This window comes from Mesoplodon bidens (assembly GCF_964165515.1).
Source record: "Mesoplodon bidens genome assembly, chromosome: 1".
Lineage (NCBI taxonomy): Eukaryota > Metazoa > Chordata > Mammalia > Artiodactyla > Ziphiidae > Mesoplodon > Mesoplodon bidens.
This window is the reverse complement of record NC_138176.1, coordinates 125,286,613-125,309,556: the sequence shown is the minus strand read 5'-3', so window position 1 is coordinate 125,309,556 and position 22,944 is coordinate 125,286,613. Positions and strand designations below refer to the sequence as shown.

General features: G+C 37.1%; 1 protein-coding gene across 1 annotated transcript in view; it reads right to left on the bottom strand.

Moving 5' to 3' along the window:
• LOC308627521 (transmembrane protease serine 11D-like) overlaps window positions 1–17,462 on the bottom strand; it is a gene marked incomplete at both ends in the record, with an annotated part of 47,577 nt that extends 30,115 nt beyond the window's left edge. The window contains 3 exons of the mRNA XM_081253782.1: window positions 14,935–15,053; window positions 16,938–17,059; window positions 17,452–17,462. Coding sequence (XP_081109908.1) covers window positions 14,935–15,053; window positions 16,938–17,059; window positions 17,452–17,462 — 252 coding nt within the window. The remainder of the gene's footprint in view (window positions 1–14,934; window positions 15,054–16,937; window positions 17,060–17,451) is intronic.
• Window positions 17,463–22,944: the final 5,482 nt, after the last annotated feature.

Here is a 22,944-nt window from a genome sequence, read left to right as displayed (position 1 = left end):
GGGTCTTCGTTTCTGTGTGAGGGCTTTCTCTAGTTGTGGCAAGTGGGGGACACTCTTCATCGCGGTGCACAGGCCTCTCACTATCGCGGCCTCTTTGTTGCGGAGCACAGGCTCCAGACGCGCAGGCTCAGTAGTTGTGGCTCACTGGCCTAGTTGCTCCACGGCATGTGGTATCCTCCCAGACCAGGGCTTGAACCCATGTCCCCTGAATTAGCAGGCAGATTCTCAACCACTGTGTCACCAGGGAAGCCCCTCATTGTAGTTTTGATTTGCATTTCTCTAATGATTAATGATGTTGAGCATCTTTTCATGTGTTTGTTGGCAATCTGTATATCTTCTTTGGAGAAATGTCCATTTAGGTCTTCTGCCCATTTTTGTATTGGGTTGTTTTTTTCATATTGAGATGCATGAGCTGCTTGTATATTTTGGATATTAATCCTTTCTCATCTGCTTTGTTTGAAAATATTTTCTCCCATTCTGAGGGTTGTCTTTTCATCTTCTTTATGGTTTCCTTTGCTGTGCAATAGCTTTTAAGTTTCACTAGGTCTTATTTGTTTATTTTTGTTTTTATTTCCATTTCTCTAGGAGGTGGGTCAAAAAGGATCTTGCTGTGATTTATGTCAAAGAGTGTTCTGCCTATGTTTTCCTCAAAGAGTTTAATAGAGTCTGGCCTTACATTTAGGTCTTTAATCCATTTTGAGTTTATTTTTGGGTGTGCTGTTAGGAAGTGTTCTAATTTTATTATTTTACATGTAGCTGTCCAGTTTTCCCAGCACCACTCATTGAAGAGACTGTCTTCTCTGTTGTATATTCTTGCTTCTTTTCTCAAAGATAAGGTGACCATATGTGCATGTGCATAAAGGTTCCCTCTATGCCTACTTTCTGGGGAGCTTTTATCATAAATAGGCATTGAATTTTGTCAAAAGGTTTTTCTGCATCCATTGAGATTATCATATGGTTTATATCCTTTCATTTGTTCATGTGGCATATCACATTGATTTGCGTATTTTGAAGAATCCTTGCATTCTGGGGATAAACCCCACTTGATCATGGTGTATGATCCTTTTAATGTGCTGTTGGATTCTGTTTGCTAGTATTTTTTTTTTTTTTTTGTGGTACGCGGGCCTCTCACTGTTGTGGCCTCTCCCGTTGTGGAACACAGGCTCCGGACGCGCAGGCTCAGCGGCCACGGCTCACGGGCCCAGCCGCTCCGCGGCATGTGGGATCTTCCCAGACCGGGGCACGAACCCGTGTCCCCTGCATCAGCAGGCGGACTCTCAACCACTGCGCCACCAGGGAAGCCCTGTTTGCTAGTATTTTGTTAAGGATTTTTGCATCTATGTTCATCAGAGATATTAGCCTGGAGTTTTCTTTTTCTGTGAAATCTTTGTCTGGTTTTGGTATCAGGGTGATGGTGGCCTTGTAGAATGAGTTTGGTAGTGTTCCTCCTTCTGCTATATTTTGGAAGAGTTTGAGAAGGTTAGGTGTTAGCTCTTTTTTAAATGTTTGATAGAATTCACCTGTGAAGCCATCCATTCCTGGGCTTTTGTTTGCTGGAAGATTTTTAATACAGTTTCAAATTCAGTGCTTGTGATTGATTTATTTATATTTTCTATTTTTCCTAGTTCAGTCTTGGATGGTTGTGCTTTTCTAAGAATTTGTCCATTTCTTCCAGGTTGTCCATTTTATTGGCATAGAGTTGCTTGTATTAATCTCTCATGATCCTTTGTATTTCTGCAGTGTCAGTTGTTACTTCTCCTTTTACATTTCTACTTCTGTTGTTTGAGTCTTCTTCCTTTTTTTCTTGATGAGTCTGGCTAATGGTTTACCAATTTTCTTTATCTTCTCAAAGAACCAGCTTTTTGTTTTATTGATCTTTGCTATCGTTTCCTTCATTTCTTTTTCATTTATTTCTGATCTGATGTTTATTATTTCTTCCCTTCTGCTAATTTTGGGTTATTTTGTTCTTCTTTCCCTAATTGCTTTAGGTGTAAGTTTAGGTTGTTCTTTTGAGATTTTTCTTGTTTCTCGAGGTAGGATTTTATTGCTATAAACTTCCCTCTTAGAACTGCTTTTGCGGCGTCCCATAGGTTTTGGGCCTTTGTGTTTTCATTGTCATTTGTTTCTAGGTATTTTTAAATTTCCTCTTTGATTTCTTTAGTGATCTCTTGGTTATTTAGTAGTGTATTGTTTAGCCTCCATGTGTTTGTATTTTTTACAGTTTTTTTCCTGTAATTGATATCTAGTCTCATAGTGTTGTGGTCAGAAAAGATACTTGATATGACTTCAATTTTCTTAAATTTACCAAGGCTTGATTTGTGACCCAAGATATGATCTATCCTGGAGAATGTTTCATGGGCACTTGAGAAAAAAAGTGTATTCTGTTGTTTTTGGATGGAATGTCCTCTAAATGTCAATTAAGTCCATCTTGTTTAATGTATCATTTAAAGCTTGTGTTTCCTTATTTATTTCATTTTGGATGATCTGTCTACTGGTGAACATGGGGTGTTAAAGTCCCCTACTATGATTGTGTTACTGTCGATTTCCCCTTTTATGGCTGTTAGCATTTGCCTTATGTATTGAGGTGCCCCTATGTTGGGTGCATAAATATTTATAATTGTTATATCTTCTTCTTGGATTGATCCCTTGATCATTATGTAGTGTCCTTCTTTGTCTCTTGTAACAGTCTTTATTTTAAAGTCTATTTTGTCTGATGTGAGAATTGCTACTCCTGCTTTTTTTTTTTTTTGATTTCCATTTGCATGGAATATCTTTTTCCATCCCCTCACTTTCAGTTTGTATGTGTCTCTAGGTCTGAAGTGGGTGTCTTGTAGACAGCGTATATATGGGTCTTGTTTTTGTTTCCATTCAGCCAGTCTATATCTTTTGGTTGGAGCATTTAATCCATTTCCATTTAAGGTAATTATCGATATGTACCTATTCCCATTTTCTTAATTGTTTTGGGTTTGTTATTGTAGGTCTTTTCCTTCTCTTGTGTTTCCTGCCTAGAGAAGATCCTTCAGCATTTGTTGTAAAGCTGGTTTGGTTGTGCTGAATTCTCTTAGCTTTTGCTTCTCTGTAAATGTTTTAATTTCTCCATCAAAACTGAATGAGATCCTTGCTGGGGAGAGTAATCTTGATTGTAGGTTTTTCCCTTTCATCACTTTCAATATGTCTTGCCACTCCTTCCTGTCTTGCAGTGTTTCTGCTGAAAGATCAGCTATTAACCTTATGGGGATTTCCTTGTATGGTATTTGTTGCTTCTCCCTTGCTGCTTTTAATATTTTTTCTTTGTATTTAATGTTTGAAAGTTTGATTAATATGTGTCTCAGTGTGTTTCTCCTTGGATTTATCCTGTATGGGACTCTCTGCACTTCTTGGACTTGACTGACTATTTCTTTTCCTATATTAGGGAAGTTTTCAACTCTAATTTCTTTTTTTTTTTTTTTTTTTTTTGCGGTACGCGGGCCTCTCACTGCTGTGGCCTCTCCCGTTGCGGAGCACAGGCTCCGGATGCGCAGGCTCAGCGGCCGTGGCTCACGGGCACAGCCGCTCCGCGGCATATGGGATCCTCCCGGACCGGGGCACGAACCCGTATCCCCTGCATCGGCAGGCGGACTCTCAACCACTGCGCCACCAGGGAGGCCCTCTAATTTCTTAAGATATTTTCTCAGTCCCTTTCTTTTTCTCTTCTTTTGGGACCCTTATAATTCGAATGTTGGTGCATTTGATGTTGTCCCAGAGGTCTCTGAGACTGTCTTCGATTCTTTTCACTCTTTTTACTTTATTCTTCTCTGCCATAATTATTCCCACTATTTTATCTTCTGGGTCACTTATCCATTATTCTGCCTCAGTTATTCTACTATTGATTCCTTCCAGATAATTTTTAGTTTCATTTTTTGTGTTGTTCATCATTGTTTGTTTGCTCTTTAGTTCTTCTAGGTCCTTGTTAAACATTTCTTGTATTTTCTCCATTCTATTTCCAAGATTTTGGATCATCTTTACTATCATTATTCTGAATTCTTTTTCAGGTAGACTGCCTATTTCCCTTCCATTCATTTGTTTAGGTCGGTTTTTACTTTGCTCCTTCATCTTCTGCATATTTCTCTGTCTTCTCATTTTGCTTAACTTACTGTGTTTGTGGTCTCCTTTTCACAGCCTGCATGTTCGTAGTCCCTTTTGTTTTTGGTGTCTGCCCCCAGTGGGTAAGGTTGGTTCAGTTGGTTTTGTAGTCTTCCTGGTGGAGGGGACTGGTGCCTGTGTTCTGGTGGATGAGGCTGGATCTTGTTTTCTGGTGGTCAGGACCTCATCCGGTGGTGTGTTTTTGGTTGTCTGTGAACTGATTATGATTTTAGGCAGCCTCTCTGCTAATGGGTGTAGTTGTGTTCCTGTCTTCCTAGTTGTTTGGCATGGGGTGTCCAGCACTGGAGCTTGGTGGTCGTTGAGTGAAGCTGGGTCTTAGCTTTGAGGCAGAGATATCTGGGAGAACTCTCACTGGTTGATATTATATGGGGCTGGAAGGTCTCTGGTGGTCCAATGTACTGAGCTCGGGTCTCCCACCTCAGAGGCTCAGGCCTGACACCCAGCTGAAGCACCAAGACCGTGTCAGCCATGGGGCTCAGAAAATGAGGGAGAAAAAAAAGAAAGAAAGAAAAATAAAATAATATAATATAATAAAGTTATTAAAATAAAATTTTTTTAAATTATTAAAGTAAAAAAAAAGTAATTTAAAAATAAAGAAGAGAGCAACCAAACCAATAAACAAATCCACCAGTGATAAAAAGTGCTAGAAACTATACTAAGATAAACATAAAAAATTAAAGTAGTCAGTCTCATGCAGCAAACTCCAAGTCTACAGGTGCTCCCAAAATCCACCACCTCAATTTTGGGATGATCTGGTTTCTATTCCAGTGTTCCACAGATGCAGGGTACATTGAGTTGACTGTGGAGATTTAATCCACTGCTTCTGAGGCTGCACAGCGAAATTTCCCTTTCTCTTTGTTTGCACAGCTCCTGGGATTCATGTTTGGATTTGGCCCTGCCTCTGCATGTAGGTTACCCTCTGGCATCTGTTCTTTGCCCAGATAGGAGTGGGTTAAAGAGCGGCTGATTAGAGGGCTCTGCCTCATTCAGGCTGGGGGGAGGGAGGGGTACAGAATGCAGGGCAGGCCTGCGGCTGCAGAGGCCCACATGACGTTGTAACAGCCTGAGGCCCGCTATGTGTTCTACCAAGGAAGTTGCCCCTGGATTACGGGGCCCTGGCGGTGGCGAGCTGCACAGGCTTCCGGGAGGGGAAGTGTGGACTGTGCTGGCACACAGGCTTCTTGGTAGCTGCAGCAGCAGCCTTAGCATCTCATGCCCGTCTCTGGGGTCCGCGCTGATAGCCGCAGCTCGTGCCCGTCTCTGAAGCTCGTTTATGCAGTGTTGTGAATCTCCTCTCCTCGCACGCCCCAAAACAATGGTCTGTTGAGTCTTAGGCAGTTCCAGACTTTTTCCTGGACTCCCTCCCAGTTAGTTGTGTCACACTTGCCCCCTTCAGGCTATGTTCACGCATCCAACTCCCGTCCTCTCCCTGGGATCTGAACTTCGAAGCTTGAGCCTCAGCTCTCAGCTCTCACCCATCCCGGTGGGTGAGCAGACAAGCCTCTCAGAATGGTGAGTGCTGGTTGACACCAATCTTCTGTGCAGGAATCTGTCCGCTTTGCCCTCTGCATCCCTGTTGCTGCACTCTTCTCTGTAGCTCTGAAGCTTCGCCCCCCGCCCACCCCCCTTTTCTACCAGTGAAGGGCCTTCCTAGTGTGTGGAAACTTTTCCTCCTTCACAGCTCCCTCCCACTGGTGCAGGTCCCATCCCTATTCTTTTGTCTCTGTTTTTTCTTTTTTCTTTTGCCCTACCCAGGTACATGGGGAGTTTCTTGCCTTTTGGGAAGTCTGAGGGCTTCTGCCTGCGTTCAGTAGGTGTGCTGTAGGAGTTGTTCCACATGAACACGTATTTTTGATGTATTTGTGAGGAGGAAGGTGATCTCTATGTCTTACTCCTCTGCCATCTTGAAGGTCTCTTGACAATACTATCTTTGAATTCTAGAATAGTCTAGAATCCTCAAACCTCAATAATATTCCTAATCGATAAGAATTGAAGTGAGATATAGATTATTTAGGTAAATTCTAACAAAGTAACCATCATTAAACTGGTTAATAGGTGAGGTCATACAAAGGGTAAGACATTGCACATAGAATGTCTATAATTTTCACATATTTTTCATCTTGAGGGAGAAAAGATCTTATTAGCTACCCCATGAAAGTAAATCACCTTCTTATTTTCAGTACCTTCTTACTTGGTAGGTATATTTTTTGTTTTGTCTTGTATTTTAGTATTTAATGATGAAATTACATGAACAACTGATGAGGTGGAAGCATCTCTCACATACCTACCTCATAACATTTCTCAATAGGTACAGTTTTGTGCATAATATTCATGAGCTGAATAATAGTAATAACGCTGTTTTTGTTATTTCAGTCACCCTTCAGTTACAAACTTTCTTTTCTGTTTAATCAGAAGATCTGGAAACTCAGTTTTCAAGAAAAAGATAAAATACATGGCAATATAATCTACCTATTACGACAATACTCTTCAAATATATATAGAGAGAGATTTTTTTTTTTTTTGCGGTACGCAGGCCTCTCACTGTTGTGGCCTCTCCCGTTGCGGAGCACAGGTTCTAGATGCTCAGGCTCAGCGGCCATGGCTCATGGGCCCAGCCGATCCACAGCATGTGAGATCTTCCCAGACTGGGACATGAACCTGTGTCCCCTGCATCAGCAGGTGGACTCTCAACCACCGCACCACCAGGGAAGCCCAGAATTTATAATTTTTGAAACACTGTGATAAACTGACCCAAAGGTATGATTCTAAGTTTAATCTAAATACTTGGTCTGAAGCACTGAAGAAGTTTCCACACAATTATGTGGCTCCAGATGCATGAAGGTCATTGGCAGAACTTAACAAATCATGACACTAAGTTGTCAGTCCCACCAATCATGCGAAGGTTTTGTTGAAGTTCAGCAAGTGACTTTCCATCTTCCCTGATTTCAATTGACTACCCTTTCAGATCAAATCAAAGGAGCTTCATTATATTTATATACATATTTTAAGAAATGTGTTCAAAATCAAATATGGTAGGTAATTTTTGTCTCCCAAATTTTTATGTGTGCATGTCTAAGCCCTTGATTTTCAGTAAAACAAAACAACTGAACTCAGTCATCTAATGCTGGACACATTGTTAAACATGTATTTCCAAAGTTATCTCTTATTTATTTAAAAAGCAGTTAATTTCTCACACTTATACCTTGAAGGGACAGGATGTGTGTGTGTGTGTTTAAACATCTTCTAAGAAGCATTGCTTAAACCTGACAGTATGGCTCTAGCCAGAAATAGAAGATTGTCGGTTCTTATGTTACCTAACTGTTCATTTACTTATTCATTATTGTATATTGCATATTCATTACTGCATATGAGGGTTATCTTCAAATTGCAGGTTTTTAAATTTATTTGTGTTTTGCAGGATTCTTCTCAGTCCTCATATTAATTTTGGGGGAGGTTTAGTTTACTTTTAGAGCTAGATAATATAATTTTAAAATCTAGTGGAAACTGTGTATCATTTAAATCTATTGAGAGCTGGTAAAAGTGTACTGATGCCCAGTCAGTTCTACTGTGTTACTGCCCACCCCATCCCTCAAGATATTTTCACACACATTGTGTGGAACTACTTGACATAAAACCAAACAAAGTTGCCAGTGTCAATCCATTTGTTAAATAGTAACAAAGCTAAGTTTGTTCATTTGTTCCTTCACTCCTTCTCTTCCTATTTTCTTTTTCTTCTTGTTTAAAAATTTTTTCATAAAAGAGAAAAACACATGTAGAGTGACATTTGAGTATTTTCTTCCATGACTCCAATAAAATTATTGTGAATCCCTCCCTGGTATGACAACTCCATCTTGGAGACCATTGTGGGCTTCATCCTGACTGCAATGACATCTTTATTTTGTGTCCCTAGCACTTAGCACAGGAACCAACAGATAGAATGTATCATTTATTCATTCATTCAACAAATATTTGAATGTCAACTATGTACCAAATTCTCTTTTAGGCATCAGGCAACAATCAGTGCTTATTAAATGGCTGTACTAAAAGCCCTGATGGTATAAGGGATGTGATAAGATTAATTGCAAATTGATACTGATGTCTTTCTCTTCCTGTGCCCTAGTTTTTTTTTCATGGTACAGTCATTAGGTATATTTTGGAAAAAATGGCAATTGTTGTTTGCAGAATCTGTTGCAATACCACCCCTGATGCCAAAGGGGAGTTTCAATGGTTCAGTTGATCCCAGGTATGAATCCTGATTGAAGTCCCTTGTTTTATTTGGAGAGGCCCATTCAATCAGAATGCACTCATAGTTTTGATACACGTATTTTGCAAACAGTTGCTCTCATTATTTTGAAATCACCTTGTTCATTTTTTCATTCATTCAACAGTTTTTGAGCACCTGTTATGCTTCACGCTCCCTCTATCAAGCACTGGGTTACACTGGTGGAGAAAATAAGACAGTCCTTGCCATCATGGAGCTTACATCTAATGGGGGAGATAGGCACTAATCAGATTATCATCCACATTTAAGCAGAATTATAACTGTGATAAGTGCAGCAATATAGTAGAGGGATTTGATCCAGTCAGTGAGATTAGAGAGGCTTCTCAGAGGAATGCTTATGAAACTGAGATCTTCAGGAAGAATCAGAGTTAGCTGGTTGAAGAGAAAGGAAAAGCCTCACAGGTGGAGTGAATGGCACATACAAAGTCCTGAGGTAGGAACAAGCAGATTGTGTTTAAGGAATCAAAGGCCAGAACAGTTGTAGCCTAGAAAGCAAGGAGGCTAGAGTTATATAGAAAGGCCAGACCATGAAAGTCTTGTTAGTGTGTAAAGCATTTGGTCTTTACCATAATAATGGGAAGACACTGAAGTGTTTTAAATGAGAGGATAATAAAATCAGATTTGCAATTTGAGAACAATCTCTCTGGTTGCATGTGGATAAACAATTTTAGGTACAAAATAACGTAAATTAGTTATGTTACTATTTTGGCACTTCAGTGTAGAGGTCATGGCTTGGATGGTTATGGTGGTAGCAGATATGGAGAGAAATGAGTGGATCTGAGAGAAATACAGGGGATAAAACCTACAGGAGTTGGTAATAGATTGGATATTTGGAATGATAGAGAGCAGTATGTCAAGGATGAATTCCAGGTTTCTGGTTTGGAAAACTGAATAAATGGTATTATCATCAGTGGGGTTAGGATTATGGGAAGAAGGCTAGTATGGCATGGAGGGATCATGATTTAGGGACATAATATATTTGAGATGTTTTTACAACAGCCAAGTAGAGATATTAAGCTGGCAGTTGGGGGAAAAGGTCTGAAGTACAGAAGAAAAGTCGGGGCTGATGACAGCATGAGTCATTAGTATATAAGTGTTGGTAGAAGTAATGGTCATGGATGAGATCATCTAGAGATAGAAAATAATGTGAGAGGAGAGGAGTGCATAGGTCAAAGAGTTGGGGAATTTCAACATTTAATGTCAGTTTAGAGGAGGGTGAATCTATAAGAGATACAGAGGAGAAGGAGTGACCAGAGAGGCAGTATGAGAAAAACAGGTGGTTCGGTGGCATGGATATCTTGTGTGAAAATCACATAATCATAGACTTTTTGAGGTAGAATGTACTATAAAAATCATCTAGTTCAATGATTTTATTTTACTAATGAATAAACTGTGAACCAGAAAAGTGAATTGCTTAATATAATAGAAATTCTGGGATTATTCCACTGCTCATTAAGTATTAATTAACACTGCTGACTATGGAACAAGGATAATGATAGTACTCATGTTACCACTGGTAAGTGGTATAATTCTTGAACTTGAAATCAGGAGACCTTGGTTTGAATTTTTGTTCTATCACTTTCCAGTTGAATGGCCTTTGTCATGTTTCTTAATCTCTCACAGTATTCACTTACCCATCTATAAAAATTACATGCCCATTGTGAGTTGAAGGTTAGATGATATATGTAAAAGTGCTTTATGAACTATAAAGTACTATATTAGAGTATTATTCAAAGTGTTTCTACAGAAGTATGAATAAATGAGATTAACTGTAGACATCATACATCAGATGAATTTCAAGGGGAATCTTTCTCTGTCAGATGTTTAATTATAAAGCCACAGTAAATAGCTGGGTACTGGTACAGGCAAAGACTAGTCAGTGAAAGAGAGAGGAGTACAAAAAAAGAAAAGGAGGAATTTAGTGTATGATAAAGATGGCACAACAAATAAATCCATTGCACTATTTAATATACTGTTTTGCTACCACCACCTAGCTCTTTTAGGGGAAAAAAGCTGGATCTCTATCTTATTAAAAAATAAATTACAGGTGAATCAAAGATAAAATTGATAATTTTGGCTACCTAAAAAATCTATATGGCAGTAAAAAAAAACCCTAGATTATAAACAAGGTTGAAAGTGAAATCTTATTAGATAAATACATGCAAATGAATGACAGGCACATTTTAATATTTTAACAAGGAAAGAATTTTTTCCCCCAGATTTATATAAAAACGCAAAGACTCCAGTAAGAAAATGGGCAAGGTCATGACCAGGCAATTCATAAATGAAATTATAAAAATGACCTATTACTATAGGGAGACAGATTAAATCTTACTAGTAATCAAAGAGATGCCAACCAAAATAATAGTGAGATATCACTTCTTACCTATTGAATTAGCAACAATTAATAAGATTTACAATGCATAGTGTTAATGCTGTGGGGGAAATAAGCATACCTATGCATACTTATATACTGGTGGTAAGAATGTAAACTGGGGCACTTCTGGAGTGCAATCTAGAAATTAAAATAAATGTTAAAAATGCATAGATCACTATATTGATATAAACAAATGGTTGACTTAGTACATGGAGAAACTAGACAAACAGAAGAATTTCAAATATTCTTTAAATATTCAAAGCATAACCCGTTACTCCTCCACTTCTTATGTGTGGCCTGTACATAGTGTCTTTCTTCCAAAGAGTATAATATGGAAAAGGGAGGGAGTAACTTTACAGTATAGAAATCTGGCCAACACTACTTCAGCTAGGTGATCAAGGTCAACAGTGGTAAGTCATGTTGGTATTATGTACCCCACTTCATATGATGTAATGAAAATGACCCTTTTCCTCTATAGTCTTCCTCCTTAAAACGCCAAACCCCAGTCTAACTGTAGGAAAAATCATCAGAAGGCCTCCAATTGTGGGACATTTCTACAAAATACCTGACTAGTATTCCTCAAAACTGTCAAGGTTATCAAAAACAAGGAAAATCTGAGGAACTCTCATAGTCTACAAGAGCCTAAGGAGACATGACAACTCTGTAATTTGCTATCCTGAATGGGATCAGGAAACGGAAAAGAACATTAAGTAAAAACAAAGCAAATCTGAATAAAATACAGAATTTGGTTAATAGCAATGTATTAATATTGGATCATTAATTGCAATAAATATACTATTGTAATATAAAACGTTAATCATAGAGGAAACTGGGTGTGATGTATATGAGAACTCTATATTATCTTTGCAACTTTTCTATAAATCTAAAATGCTTCTAAAATAAAATCTTTATAAAAATTGAAGAAGAAATTTAAAAATCTCTAGAGAGAAATAAAAGCATAAACCCTATATTCTCATAATTCTACTTCTGGGAATATGTCCCAAGAATATAATCACTCAGGTGTGCAGGGATGTATCAACAAGACTGGTCATCAGAATATTGGATATAATAGTGAAAAACTGGAAACAATTTGAACATCTCTCAACAGAGGACTGGTTAAATAAAATATTGTCCCTTTACGCACTATAATACTATTTAGTTATTTAAAATGGTGTATTTCTTCATTGATATTTAAATGCCTCTATGACATATTTTTTGAGAAAAAGGTAGTAGTAAACAAGCATGTATAGTCTTATTCCATTGACAGAAAATTGTATGTGTTTGTGCATGGATGATTATGCAGTTTTCATGAAAAGTACTTGGAACATCAAAATATTAATAGTGGATATATGAGTATTGAGATTTTTTGTATATTTCTTTCTCTTTATATTTCTTGAATGCCTTGACTTTTCTACTCTTTTATTATCTTTACAACAAAAGACAATACTAAAATTATTTTCATTTTGATAACACTTTATACATTACAATTTACTTTATAGACCACTTTTGAGAGTAATTTAAGAATAACAAATTAGATTGTATAATTTTTTTGTCATTGGGATTGGGTTTTAAAGACTTACTGAATATCTTCCAAATGTGCTGGTAGTACTTTTGAAAAGAAACTTAGTTTATGTTTTTCACATTGCTGAATATGTACGTTGTGCTTTATGCCTTATGCCGTTTCTCTCCATATCAGTCTTCTGCAGTTTTACATATGCTCTATGAAGGATGTGCTGACCTAACATATCTGATCTGTCTGGCAGGAACTGAGTGACCTCTTTAGGGCTGAGGATGTCTCTGGCATCTTGCTTTAATGACAAATAGTTGGGTTCTAATTCCCTATAATGAAGCTGGGATTCTCAATATACACACTTACAGTTTTCTCCCTTTTATTAGACTGGGTAAATAGCTGAAACATTACATGATGTCTTTGTGTGGATGTGAGGACTTCATTATGAATAACTGTCCTCAGACTGGCCTCCTGATACGTTTGTCTCTAGTATCTTCTTCAAGAAATTTAAGAATGTCTCTTGCACTGTTAATCACAAGAAAATCTGTTCATATTTGCAGGTTGCCCTCTGCCTCAGACAGAGGTACTCACAGGCTCTTTGTATTTGTCTGTGTAGTTTGTATTTGTATTTGTGGGGTCCAGCCTCAGAGTAGTATTACTAACCCAAGCACCGATTATTGCATAAATCAGCACCTTTCAACATCTAAACTGTGTGGGCAGTCAGTCGTGAAGTAATTCATTACTAATGACAAAGTACCAAAGTTTTTAAAAACTGGCATTTTTAAATAAATGTTAATAAATTTAAGGATATTCTTTAAATACTAAAAAAAAAGTCTCTTGATTTGAAGTCTAAACAATGGGCTCTCATGATGCAAATGATGTAACTAAATATTCCTATTGATTTTTTTAAGAGCAGGTTGGGAAGAGAAATTAGGAAGTTGGGGAGGTGGATTGCTTTGGTAAGCCTAAAATGGAAGTTTTATCTGCATTTCCACATTTTCTGGAATATGCCCTAATTCAAGTTTTAACCCCTTGGCTTTCTTCTGGACCACCGTAATGAGCTTCTAACTAGCCTTACTGTGTGCAGGCTCTTCTCTTTATAGTCTAATTTTTACATTTGGAACATGAATCTATCAGATCCTGTTTGTATCATTCTGCCTCTAGCTCAAGACTTTCTCTCTACAAGATAAAACCCAAACTTTTTAGCTAAGCACATTCTCCTCTCTATGCCTTGACTCATATTTTAGCTGTGGTGTGCCCTACTCATTCTAAAAGCTAACCTGAAAAGTCATCTTTTATAAGATGCTGTCTCTGATCTCCATAATTGGATATCATTTATCCTCTTACCACAAACTTACATCTGCGTTGCTCTCATGTCACATACTCACTGCATACCTTATATTATAAATATTTGTAAGCTTGTTTAATCTCCCATGTTAGACTAACCTCCATGAGGGCAGACCCAATATCTACTCCACTTATTGTATGCCCACAGCATTTGACAGGATTGATGTTTAATAAAATTTATTGAAGGAACAGGAGGCTCCCACTTCTGACATAATAAACTGATGTTCCCCAATATTAACCCCACCTCTGCCTCCTGGACTAGATTCTGTTCCCAGATTATTCTGATTCAGCTGTTTATTCTGATTATACATTTAAATAATATACTAACTTCCCTTGCTCTAATTTAATGCTCACCAAGCACTTTTCTCAATACTTGGCTCCCAGTGTAGTTTGCCCCTAGGGGAAAAAGGTGTTAGACAAGTAGATGATTCAGTCCCCCAGCCATGATAATTCTCATTATAGATTAACTCAGTGGTTCCCAAAGTGTGGTCCCTGGACCATAGCATCAGCATCACCTGGGAACTTGTTAGAAATGCAAATTCTAACTACTGAGTCAGAAACTCTGACACTGGGGCCTAGAACTCTATTTTTAATAAGCCTTCCAGGTGATTTTGCTAAAGTTTTAGAACCATTGGATTAAGTTATAACCTTAGGAATCTTAGAAAACGTAAGGGTAAGTGAGCAACCCTGAGATTGTTCAGCTCTGACTCTGCAGGGCTGAAGGCTGAACCCTGGTCTGTGATGATAAACCAGTGCTAAGGGTCTGCTTGTGAGGTTTCCTGGTAAGCAGCCTGGGGGCCTTTTCAAGTGAGAGCCCAGGCTTTCTTTGCATATTTTCTATGTCGATCATTGAACCAAAGTATGACGTTCTCCAAACTATGTTAATATGTATTTTAACACCTACTACCTGTATGTTTAGTTGGATAAGAAAAAAGGAAAGAAGGCAAAATGAAAAGGATTTAAAAAGACAATGTCGAGGGTAGGAAAAATGCTCAAATTGCATAAACAATAGACTTCCAATCTTTGAAGTCATAATCATAAAAATATATGTTTACTCATGACCTAAAACTTTTCACTCATGATGTAAGAAAATATGAATAAGAGCAAGTGTACAAGCAAATTGACTTGGAAAAAGCACAATGAAACACATCTTTCACCATTCGGGGAGGAGAATATGCAGAGTATCTAGGAGTTGCAAATATATCACAAAATATTAGGTTTATTATCATAATTGTTTTATGATATAATAAAGAGGAAATGCAAATATTAACTTACCGTAGACTCAATTCTTCCACTCAAAGTCCTATATTTCTGTGTAACTGTTGAATTTAGCTCATCAGTATATTGAACATTTAGGATTTGAAAGCTGCTATGGTAAAAGTAATGTTTTTGCCCTGTAAAACAAAGAAAAGGCAGAATCAATCTCACATTACTAAGTACTTTAATCTGTATTTTATACAGGATTATGGGAGGCTATGTTATACAATTTAAAAAAATTTGATTCCCTTGAAAGAAAACTCTAAACTTAATATAATGTAACTCTAATAAAATTATTTTTCTTTCAGTTTTTAAAAAGATTGGCAATGCTGGAAATGTTAAAAATGCATGAAAATCAGAGCAGCATTATTTGAGAAATTGTTCAGTAGTATCATAATTTTCATTCTTACTATATTTTAGGGAGATTTGTGATTACAGATTTATTCATTCATGAAATATTAATGTCTATAATGCACTATTATTCATTTATCATTAAGGAATAAAGTAATTCTGAATAGTTTTTAAAATTATTTCAAATACTATTCTTTTTAGAGGAATTAGTGACTTATTGGTTCTCTGGATTAAGCTAGAAAATAACTGTTCTGATAAGAAAGCTAATCTGGTTGTTCAGTGTGAACTATTTCCATCAAAAAGTGTCTTCCAATGGATATGTTAAGCTATGTGAAGGAAATAAAAATTCCTAAAACATACTTGTCCTTACCTTAGAAACATTATGAACATGGACATAACCTAACCTGTCTCAGGAAAAAATTCCCTGATTCCATTTGATCATTCATATACATAATTTATGCAGAGAAATACCTCAATCAGGGAAAGCATTTGAGATCCTGGGGATAGGGTTGTGTGGTCCTTTGTGGCAGAAGGACAAGTCTTTCTAGGGCCATAAGTGGTTACTGGTATACACTTTGAAGAGGACTTATTTAAGGCCTCGCCCTTTGTGTTTAAGTGTGACAATACAGTGCTGTTAAGAGCGAAAATTCATTAGTTTAATCTGAAACTTGATGTTTGTTTTTCCTTCTTCCATAATTCACCTTGGACATATTTGTCTCTAGGTGATTTGATAGCAAAATGTAGTCAAAAGCAAAATTTAGCCACAACTTTATAATTAGATTGACTGAAAAGATTATTCCTAGTTACTGGAATAAATAAATTTGTTCTTGCTCAGTCTCCACACTCACACATACCCATATGCCTTCACACACTGCCCCACCCTGCCCCAATTATTTAAATAATTTAACAGGATTATAGCAAAATTAAAAAAACAAACAAACTCAAAGTGTTTTTTCAGGTGAAGAAACCAGATTATAACATATATTATCTAGTGAAATTTGACACATTTTATCTACATTAAAACATCTGAAAGAATATTCACTGAAATATTAAGTTGTTTGTGAATGAGCAGGGTATATGCATTCTTTATATTATTTCTTTGTTTCCTATTTTTATGATGTAATGAAAAATTAAAGAAACTAAGAGAAACAAAAAGGAACGGAATCCTTTTTAAAGTTTGTTTTAACCTCTTTCTACTTCTTAATTTCAAATTCATCTCCTATCATAATTGTTCTGCTCCTAAGATTATTTTTGGGAGACAGGTTGTGAATTAACAAATATTTAGCTAATCCAACTTTTAGATGTTGAAACTTAAGGTCCTTTGCAAATTTTAAATGAAGAAGGAAATCATGGTATTAATGAAAAAACAAAACAAGTGAACTCTAGCATCAGAAAAATACTGAGTTTTTTCCCTTGGCTAGAATAATTCTTGTCTGGGTTTAATGTTGTTTAGTATACTAAAAGAGGCCAAAAGAAAAAGAAGAGAAAAAATACTGAATTAGAGAAAATATAGACATGAACATATATTCAGGGGTATATGAATAAAATATATAATTATGTTGTATTAAGAAATAGAAGTGGCAATAAAAGTGAGAATGCCAACTTTTAATCTGAAAGTATATTTAGTTAATTCATCTGAAAAGTGCTATATCCAATCTTCTGGTACTTACCAAGAGCTAAAAAGTAGACAAGTAGAGATGTGGTCACTGCCAGGATCACCACAACTGCGATGACAACAAAACATACTATGTATGGATTCACAGATCTTGAGGCCGATGGCACCCGTGATGGCCTTAGAACAAGGGAACAGATCAAAGACCACTCATTTCACTCAGAGAAGCAATCATTTCAGCTCTCATGATCATTTGCTGCCTTCCAAAGTCTCTTAGCTTGCACATGGCTCTATTATAGAAAACCGATTGTTTCTTGATAGGAATAGAGTTCTGGAAATGAAATCTAACTGAACAACACTCTCCTTAATGGTTTTTCTTTCATTTTTTTTTCAGCACTAAAATGTTGACATTTTGAGTTTGATAGAAGAATAAGGAAATCTGACCTCTGGTTTGCTATTGCTTTTCCTTCTTCTGCCAGTTGATGTAGTTCTCAAGAATAACAACTATTTCTGTTTTACTACAACTCCTTCTAAGACCCTATGTTGGACACTACTGTAGTAAGCTCCCTTACCTGGGCACCATCCTCAGGGATGTGCTGAAGAGAGATCATTTTGGGTGGGGAGAGGGGTGGAGGGAGTCAGAACAGTAGCATTTCTCACTGTAATATTCTCTGGGTTATTAAAATGGGGATATGTCTAGAGGCTGAGAGCTGAGATCCAGGAGAGTAATAAGCACCTGCAATTAATTAGAACTGTACCAGCAGCAGAGGATTTGCATAATTTTTTCACCCATGAAATCATCAACAGCAGTGTAAGCCAATAGATTTGTACTAACAGTATCTGGTATTATATTAGGCATATAATCCAAGTACTTCCTCACGGCCTCTCTCTCCCTACCACACACACACTCACACTGGGGAGGTCAGCAGAAGAGCTGAATGTGAATTCCTGTTTTATCCCTTGTTTGCTTGGAGATCATATTGTCATTTATCTGAGATTTTCTTCATCTGAAAAAATGGGAATAATACTGCCTCACAAGGCTAATTTGAAGATCAGTGAGGTTATGTTCAGTGTATAAAGTATATATTTCTATTAAATAGGTTATCCACTAGACTGTGAGAACCTTGAGGATAAAGATGGTATTCATGCATATGTTTCTGACAGTTTGTAGGGTACCTGGCATATATAGCTGGTCCATAGATTTATGATATTTATAAGTATTTGTTGTATGTGTTAACTCCTAGGTGTGTTTTAGATTTAAAAGCCTTAACAGAACTGAAAAGCACTTACATTTAGCTAGAATATAGTCAGATTTCCATTTTTTCTATTTGTTTTGCTAACATTCTGGTGTAAGTGGGAAGGGAATGCTCTGAGAGTCAGTGATTCCCAGACTTTAGTTTTCACAGCAGGGTTGCCTGATATTGTTTGGGCTCTACCCAACTCACATACTGATGAAAGGGCATCTCCTGGTATTTTACATTGTACCACCTGCACATTGTATGCTATGGCTATGGGACCAGTATCATTTCAGAAGATTATTGGAGGTGGACATAGACTTGCCAACTTTCAATTTTGTTGAATAAACACATTAAACATTACAAAAATTGACCACGCTCAAATATTATTTTTTAATAAAAGGGCATTTAAACTGATAAAAGTAGGAAGGACATAATCTCGTAATAACAAATAAGATGAATAATTTAGCTCTAGCTTAATGATGTCTTTTTGCTACATTGCTCTTATTTGTTCATTTTGCTATGGTAATCAAAACTGACTTTCAGCGACACTGGTCCACAGTCCAACATTTGGGAATGACTAACTGTAGTAATTTTCTAGTAGGATAAAGTTGGCCCATTGACATTTGCTGACTTTTTGAGCCTCAGTTTACTCTTCTGTTTCCTACTGGGTTTGTTGTGCCAGTGACATGTGGTCACAGTTACACAGTGTTTGGCATTTGTAAGTTCAGTAAATATCAGTGGGTACTCAGCAGGGGAGAGTCAAAAGGAGAGCTGGAAGCAAGCCAACCCAAATAAGTTTCATACTGATTGACCCCCTACCTCAACAACAAGGGACTGTTTCAATTTACATTCCCACCAATAGTGCAAGAGGGTTCCCTTTTCTCCACACTCTCTCCAGCATTTATTGTTTGTAGATTTTTTGATGATGACCATTCTGACCTGTGTGAGGTGATACCTCACTGTAGTTTTTATTTTCATTTCTCTAATGATTAGTGATACTGAGCATTCTTTCATGTGTTCATTGACTATCTGTATATCTTCTTTGGAGAAATGTCTATTTAGGTTTTCTGCCCATTTCTGGATTGGGTTGTTTGTTTTTTTTTTTGATATTGACCTGCATGAGCTGCTTGTAAATTTTGGACATTAATCCTTTGTCAGATGCTTCATTTGCAAATATTTTCTCCCATTCTGAGGGTTGTCTTTTTGTCTTGTTTATGTTTTCCTTTGCTGTGCAAAAGCTTTTAAGTTTCATTAGGTCCCATTTGTTTATTTTTTTTTTTATTTCCATTTCTCTAGGAGGTGGTTCAAAAAGGATCTTGCTGTGATTTATGTCATAGAGTGTTCTGTGTTTTCCTCTAAGAGTTTTATAGTGTCTGGTCTTACATTTAGGTCTTTAATCCATTTTGAGTTTGTTTTTGTGTATGGTGTTAGGGAGTTTTCTAATTTCATTCTTTTACATGTAGCTGTCCAGTTTTCCCAGCACCACTTATTGAAGAGACTGTCTTTTCTTCATTGTATATTCTTGCCTCCTTTATCAAAAATAAGGTGACAGAGTGAAGTAAGTCAGAAAGAGAAAAACAAATACCGTATGCTAACACATATATATGGAGTCTAAAAAAAAATAAATAAAGTGGTTCTGAAGAACGTAGGGGCAGTACAGGAATAAAGACGCAGATGTAGAGAATGGACTTGAGAACATGGGGTGGGGGGAAGGGTAGGCTGGGACGAAGTGAGAGAGTGGCATGGACTAATATATACTACCAAATGTAAAATAGATAGCTAGTGGCAAGTAGCTGCATAGCACAGGGAGACCAGCTTGGTGCTTTGTGACCACCTAGAGGTATGGGAGAGGGAGGGTGAGAGGGAGACCCAAGAGGAAGGAGATATGGGGATATATGTATATGTATAGCTGATTCACTTTGTTATAAAGCAGCAACTAACACACCATAATAAAGCAATTATACTCCAATAAAGATGTTTAAAAAAACCCAAAAAACAAAAAACAAGGGACTGACTGTATTTCCAGAGGTGAATAGAAGTATCAAGGTTTATGAGTGTAGAATGAGAAGTTACTAAAAAACAAGGCTTAAGTTGGAAGCCAAAATACCAAAAACCAAAAACCATAGGCTAGAGTCAGCATATGCTTTAGCTTGGATGAGCCTCCCATGGGAATGGCTTTAGAACCAACTTTGCTTCAGTTCATGGAAAATATATTAAACCCAATGGCTAAAAAGCACCATGAGACATGTGACTCAATAAACAAAGGGTGTGGAACTCAAATTACCTTAATCTCACAAGCCAAAATTAATTACATAAGAATAGGTTGTTCCACCTTGTAGAAACTGCTGAAGAAATATCTGCTCTCTTGTTAGCAGTGCAACTTGTCATTGAACCTCTGTATGTGGCTGATTATAAAGCTTATGCCAACACACACTAAATTGTGTACAATATTTGCTTTGCAAACTATTAGAGAAAATATATTTGCAAACACTGTCTGAATTTTGACTCATATTCAGTGGAAATCTTCAAGCAAATACTTTGCTTTTAAAGCATGATCCTGATCAGTAAAATTTTTAGTGGTTGTGTTTAAACAGCAAAACAAATATGCAGTTGTGAAATATTTAACCAGCTTTCACCTCCTTCTTTCTCTCTCTCATTGACTTGGAAAATTACATGAATTTAGAAAACTTATTCTATGCTCTTATTATGAGAACCTAAGTGTAAGACTTTATACATGCTTATTGCCTATCTTCATAATAGTCTTGTAAGAAGGGTATTATGATCCCTATTTGGAAGATAGGAAAACTGAGGTTCAGAAAGTAACTAACTCAGGAATGACAGAGCTGGAAATGGAATCCAGGATGGTTAGAATAAAAGAACATTGACTTCCTCTGATGTAGACTTCCTCCCTCACACTAAAAGAGAACGGAAAAAATTTTGGGACTCCTATCTCTTGTGACATCACTTGGAGGAAGCAAAGGGAATCAACATCTATTGAGTGCTTATTAAATTGAGTGCTAGGATTTTGTTCTTACACATAGTAAATGTGCAATAAAATAATTGTTGATTTAATTTTAATTTGAAAGTGCACCTTACATTAATATATCAGATTTATGTAGGAATACTAGTTAACTTCTGCCATTGACACATAGTTAGAAGCAATATATGGTTGTGGATTAATAGAATCACTTGGCAATAACTTTCCATTATTTGTAAGAATAGAGGAAAACAGCGACAGGGTAATTGCAAATTCAGATATACATAGTATGTCTGTAGAGGACTTTTAGACAATTTTGTGTCCATTTAAATAAGATTTCAGGTATGATAGTAACAAAGATTTGGTCCACGGTTGTTTTCTCCTGATGTGTATTCTTCCTCAGTGATCCCATCCTATGCCCTGGTTTCAGCAAACATATAATCAGGTAATATTTTCTAAGATAGATCTTCAGCCCAGACTTCTGTCTTTGAGCTCTACATCATTATTTTCAATTAGGCATTGGACATCTTATGGATGTTTTAGAACCTCCTTAAATATAACAGTTCAGTTCAAAACTAAACTTGTTATCTTTTTCTCCAGCCTGCACTCACGTCCCACTATTTCTAATATTTGTGAATGTCACTACCATCTATCTGGTACCGTTAAAGATCCAGGAATTAGCTGTACCTGTTCCCTCTTGGTAAGTTCCCACATTCGAGAGGTCATTGGTGCTTACACCTACTGCCTAAATCTTTCTGTCCATCACCTCTATCTCTTTCTTAATTCTGGCTGCTATTATTTTGTATTATGTGAAATACCTCTTAAATGTTCTCCCTTCTTGCATTATCAAGAGACATTTGGTGAGTGCCTGCAATGTTCTAGGCAAAATGTAATTTCTGGGAATACAATGAAAAGAATCATAGCACTCCTAATAATGGGGGGAGAGAAATGAGTAAGATAAATAAATAAAATAAAGGGAAAAAAAAGCAAAGGAGTAGGAAGAAGTATAAGTACGGGGTGCTGAAAATTTAGATAGAGTGGCCAGGAAAGACTTTGCTGAGGAGTTGACATTTGAGTAAAGATCAGAAGGAGGTGAGTGAGCAAGCCATGAAGATACCAGGGGGAGAATTATCTAGGCGGATAAACAGCAGTTTGAAGGCCCTGAGCAAGGAGCTCATGTGGTAAATTTGAGGACCAGCAAGAGAGACAGCTGAACTGGAGTGGAGTGAGAAAGTTAGGGGTGGCAGATACTAGAGGAAAATAAAGTCAGAAAGATAATGATCAGGCAGTCAGTGATTTGGGGAAGATCACTTAAGGCTTTGAAAATAAGGACTTTGGTCTTTATTCTCAGTGAGACAAAGTCTTTGCGGGTTTTGAGCAAAGACTGACCTCAGATCTATTTCTTCAATAGGATCACTCTGGGTACCTTATGGGGAATAGTGGGCCTGGATGGTGTGGGAGACCACTTAGGAGGTCATTAAATAATCGAAGTGAGAGACGATGGTAGTTTAGACAAGGGTGGTAGCAGTGGAGGTGGTAAGATGTAGTCAGAGTGTGGATATACTTCGAATTTAGATCCTGGAGGATTTGCTGATGATTCACTTATGAGATGTGGGAAAAAGAGAAATCCAGATCGAATTCAAGATTTTTGCCTCTTTCCAATGAATTCAAGACTTCTGCCTCTTTCCAATCAACACTTTAAAATCCTTCAAGGGATTTTAAAAAATGTAGATCTTAGGGTCTGACATCCTCCCCTTCCAATACCTCATTTGAAATTTTTCTATAGCTCATGAAAATCCTCAGATGGCATTCAGATCTTCCATGGCATTTAAGGCCAATCATACCACCCC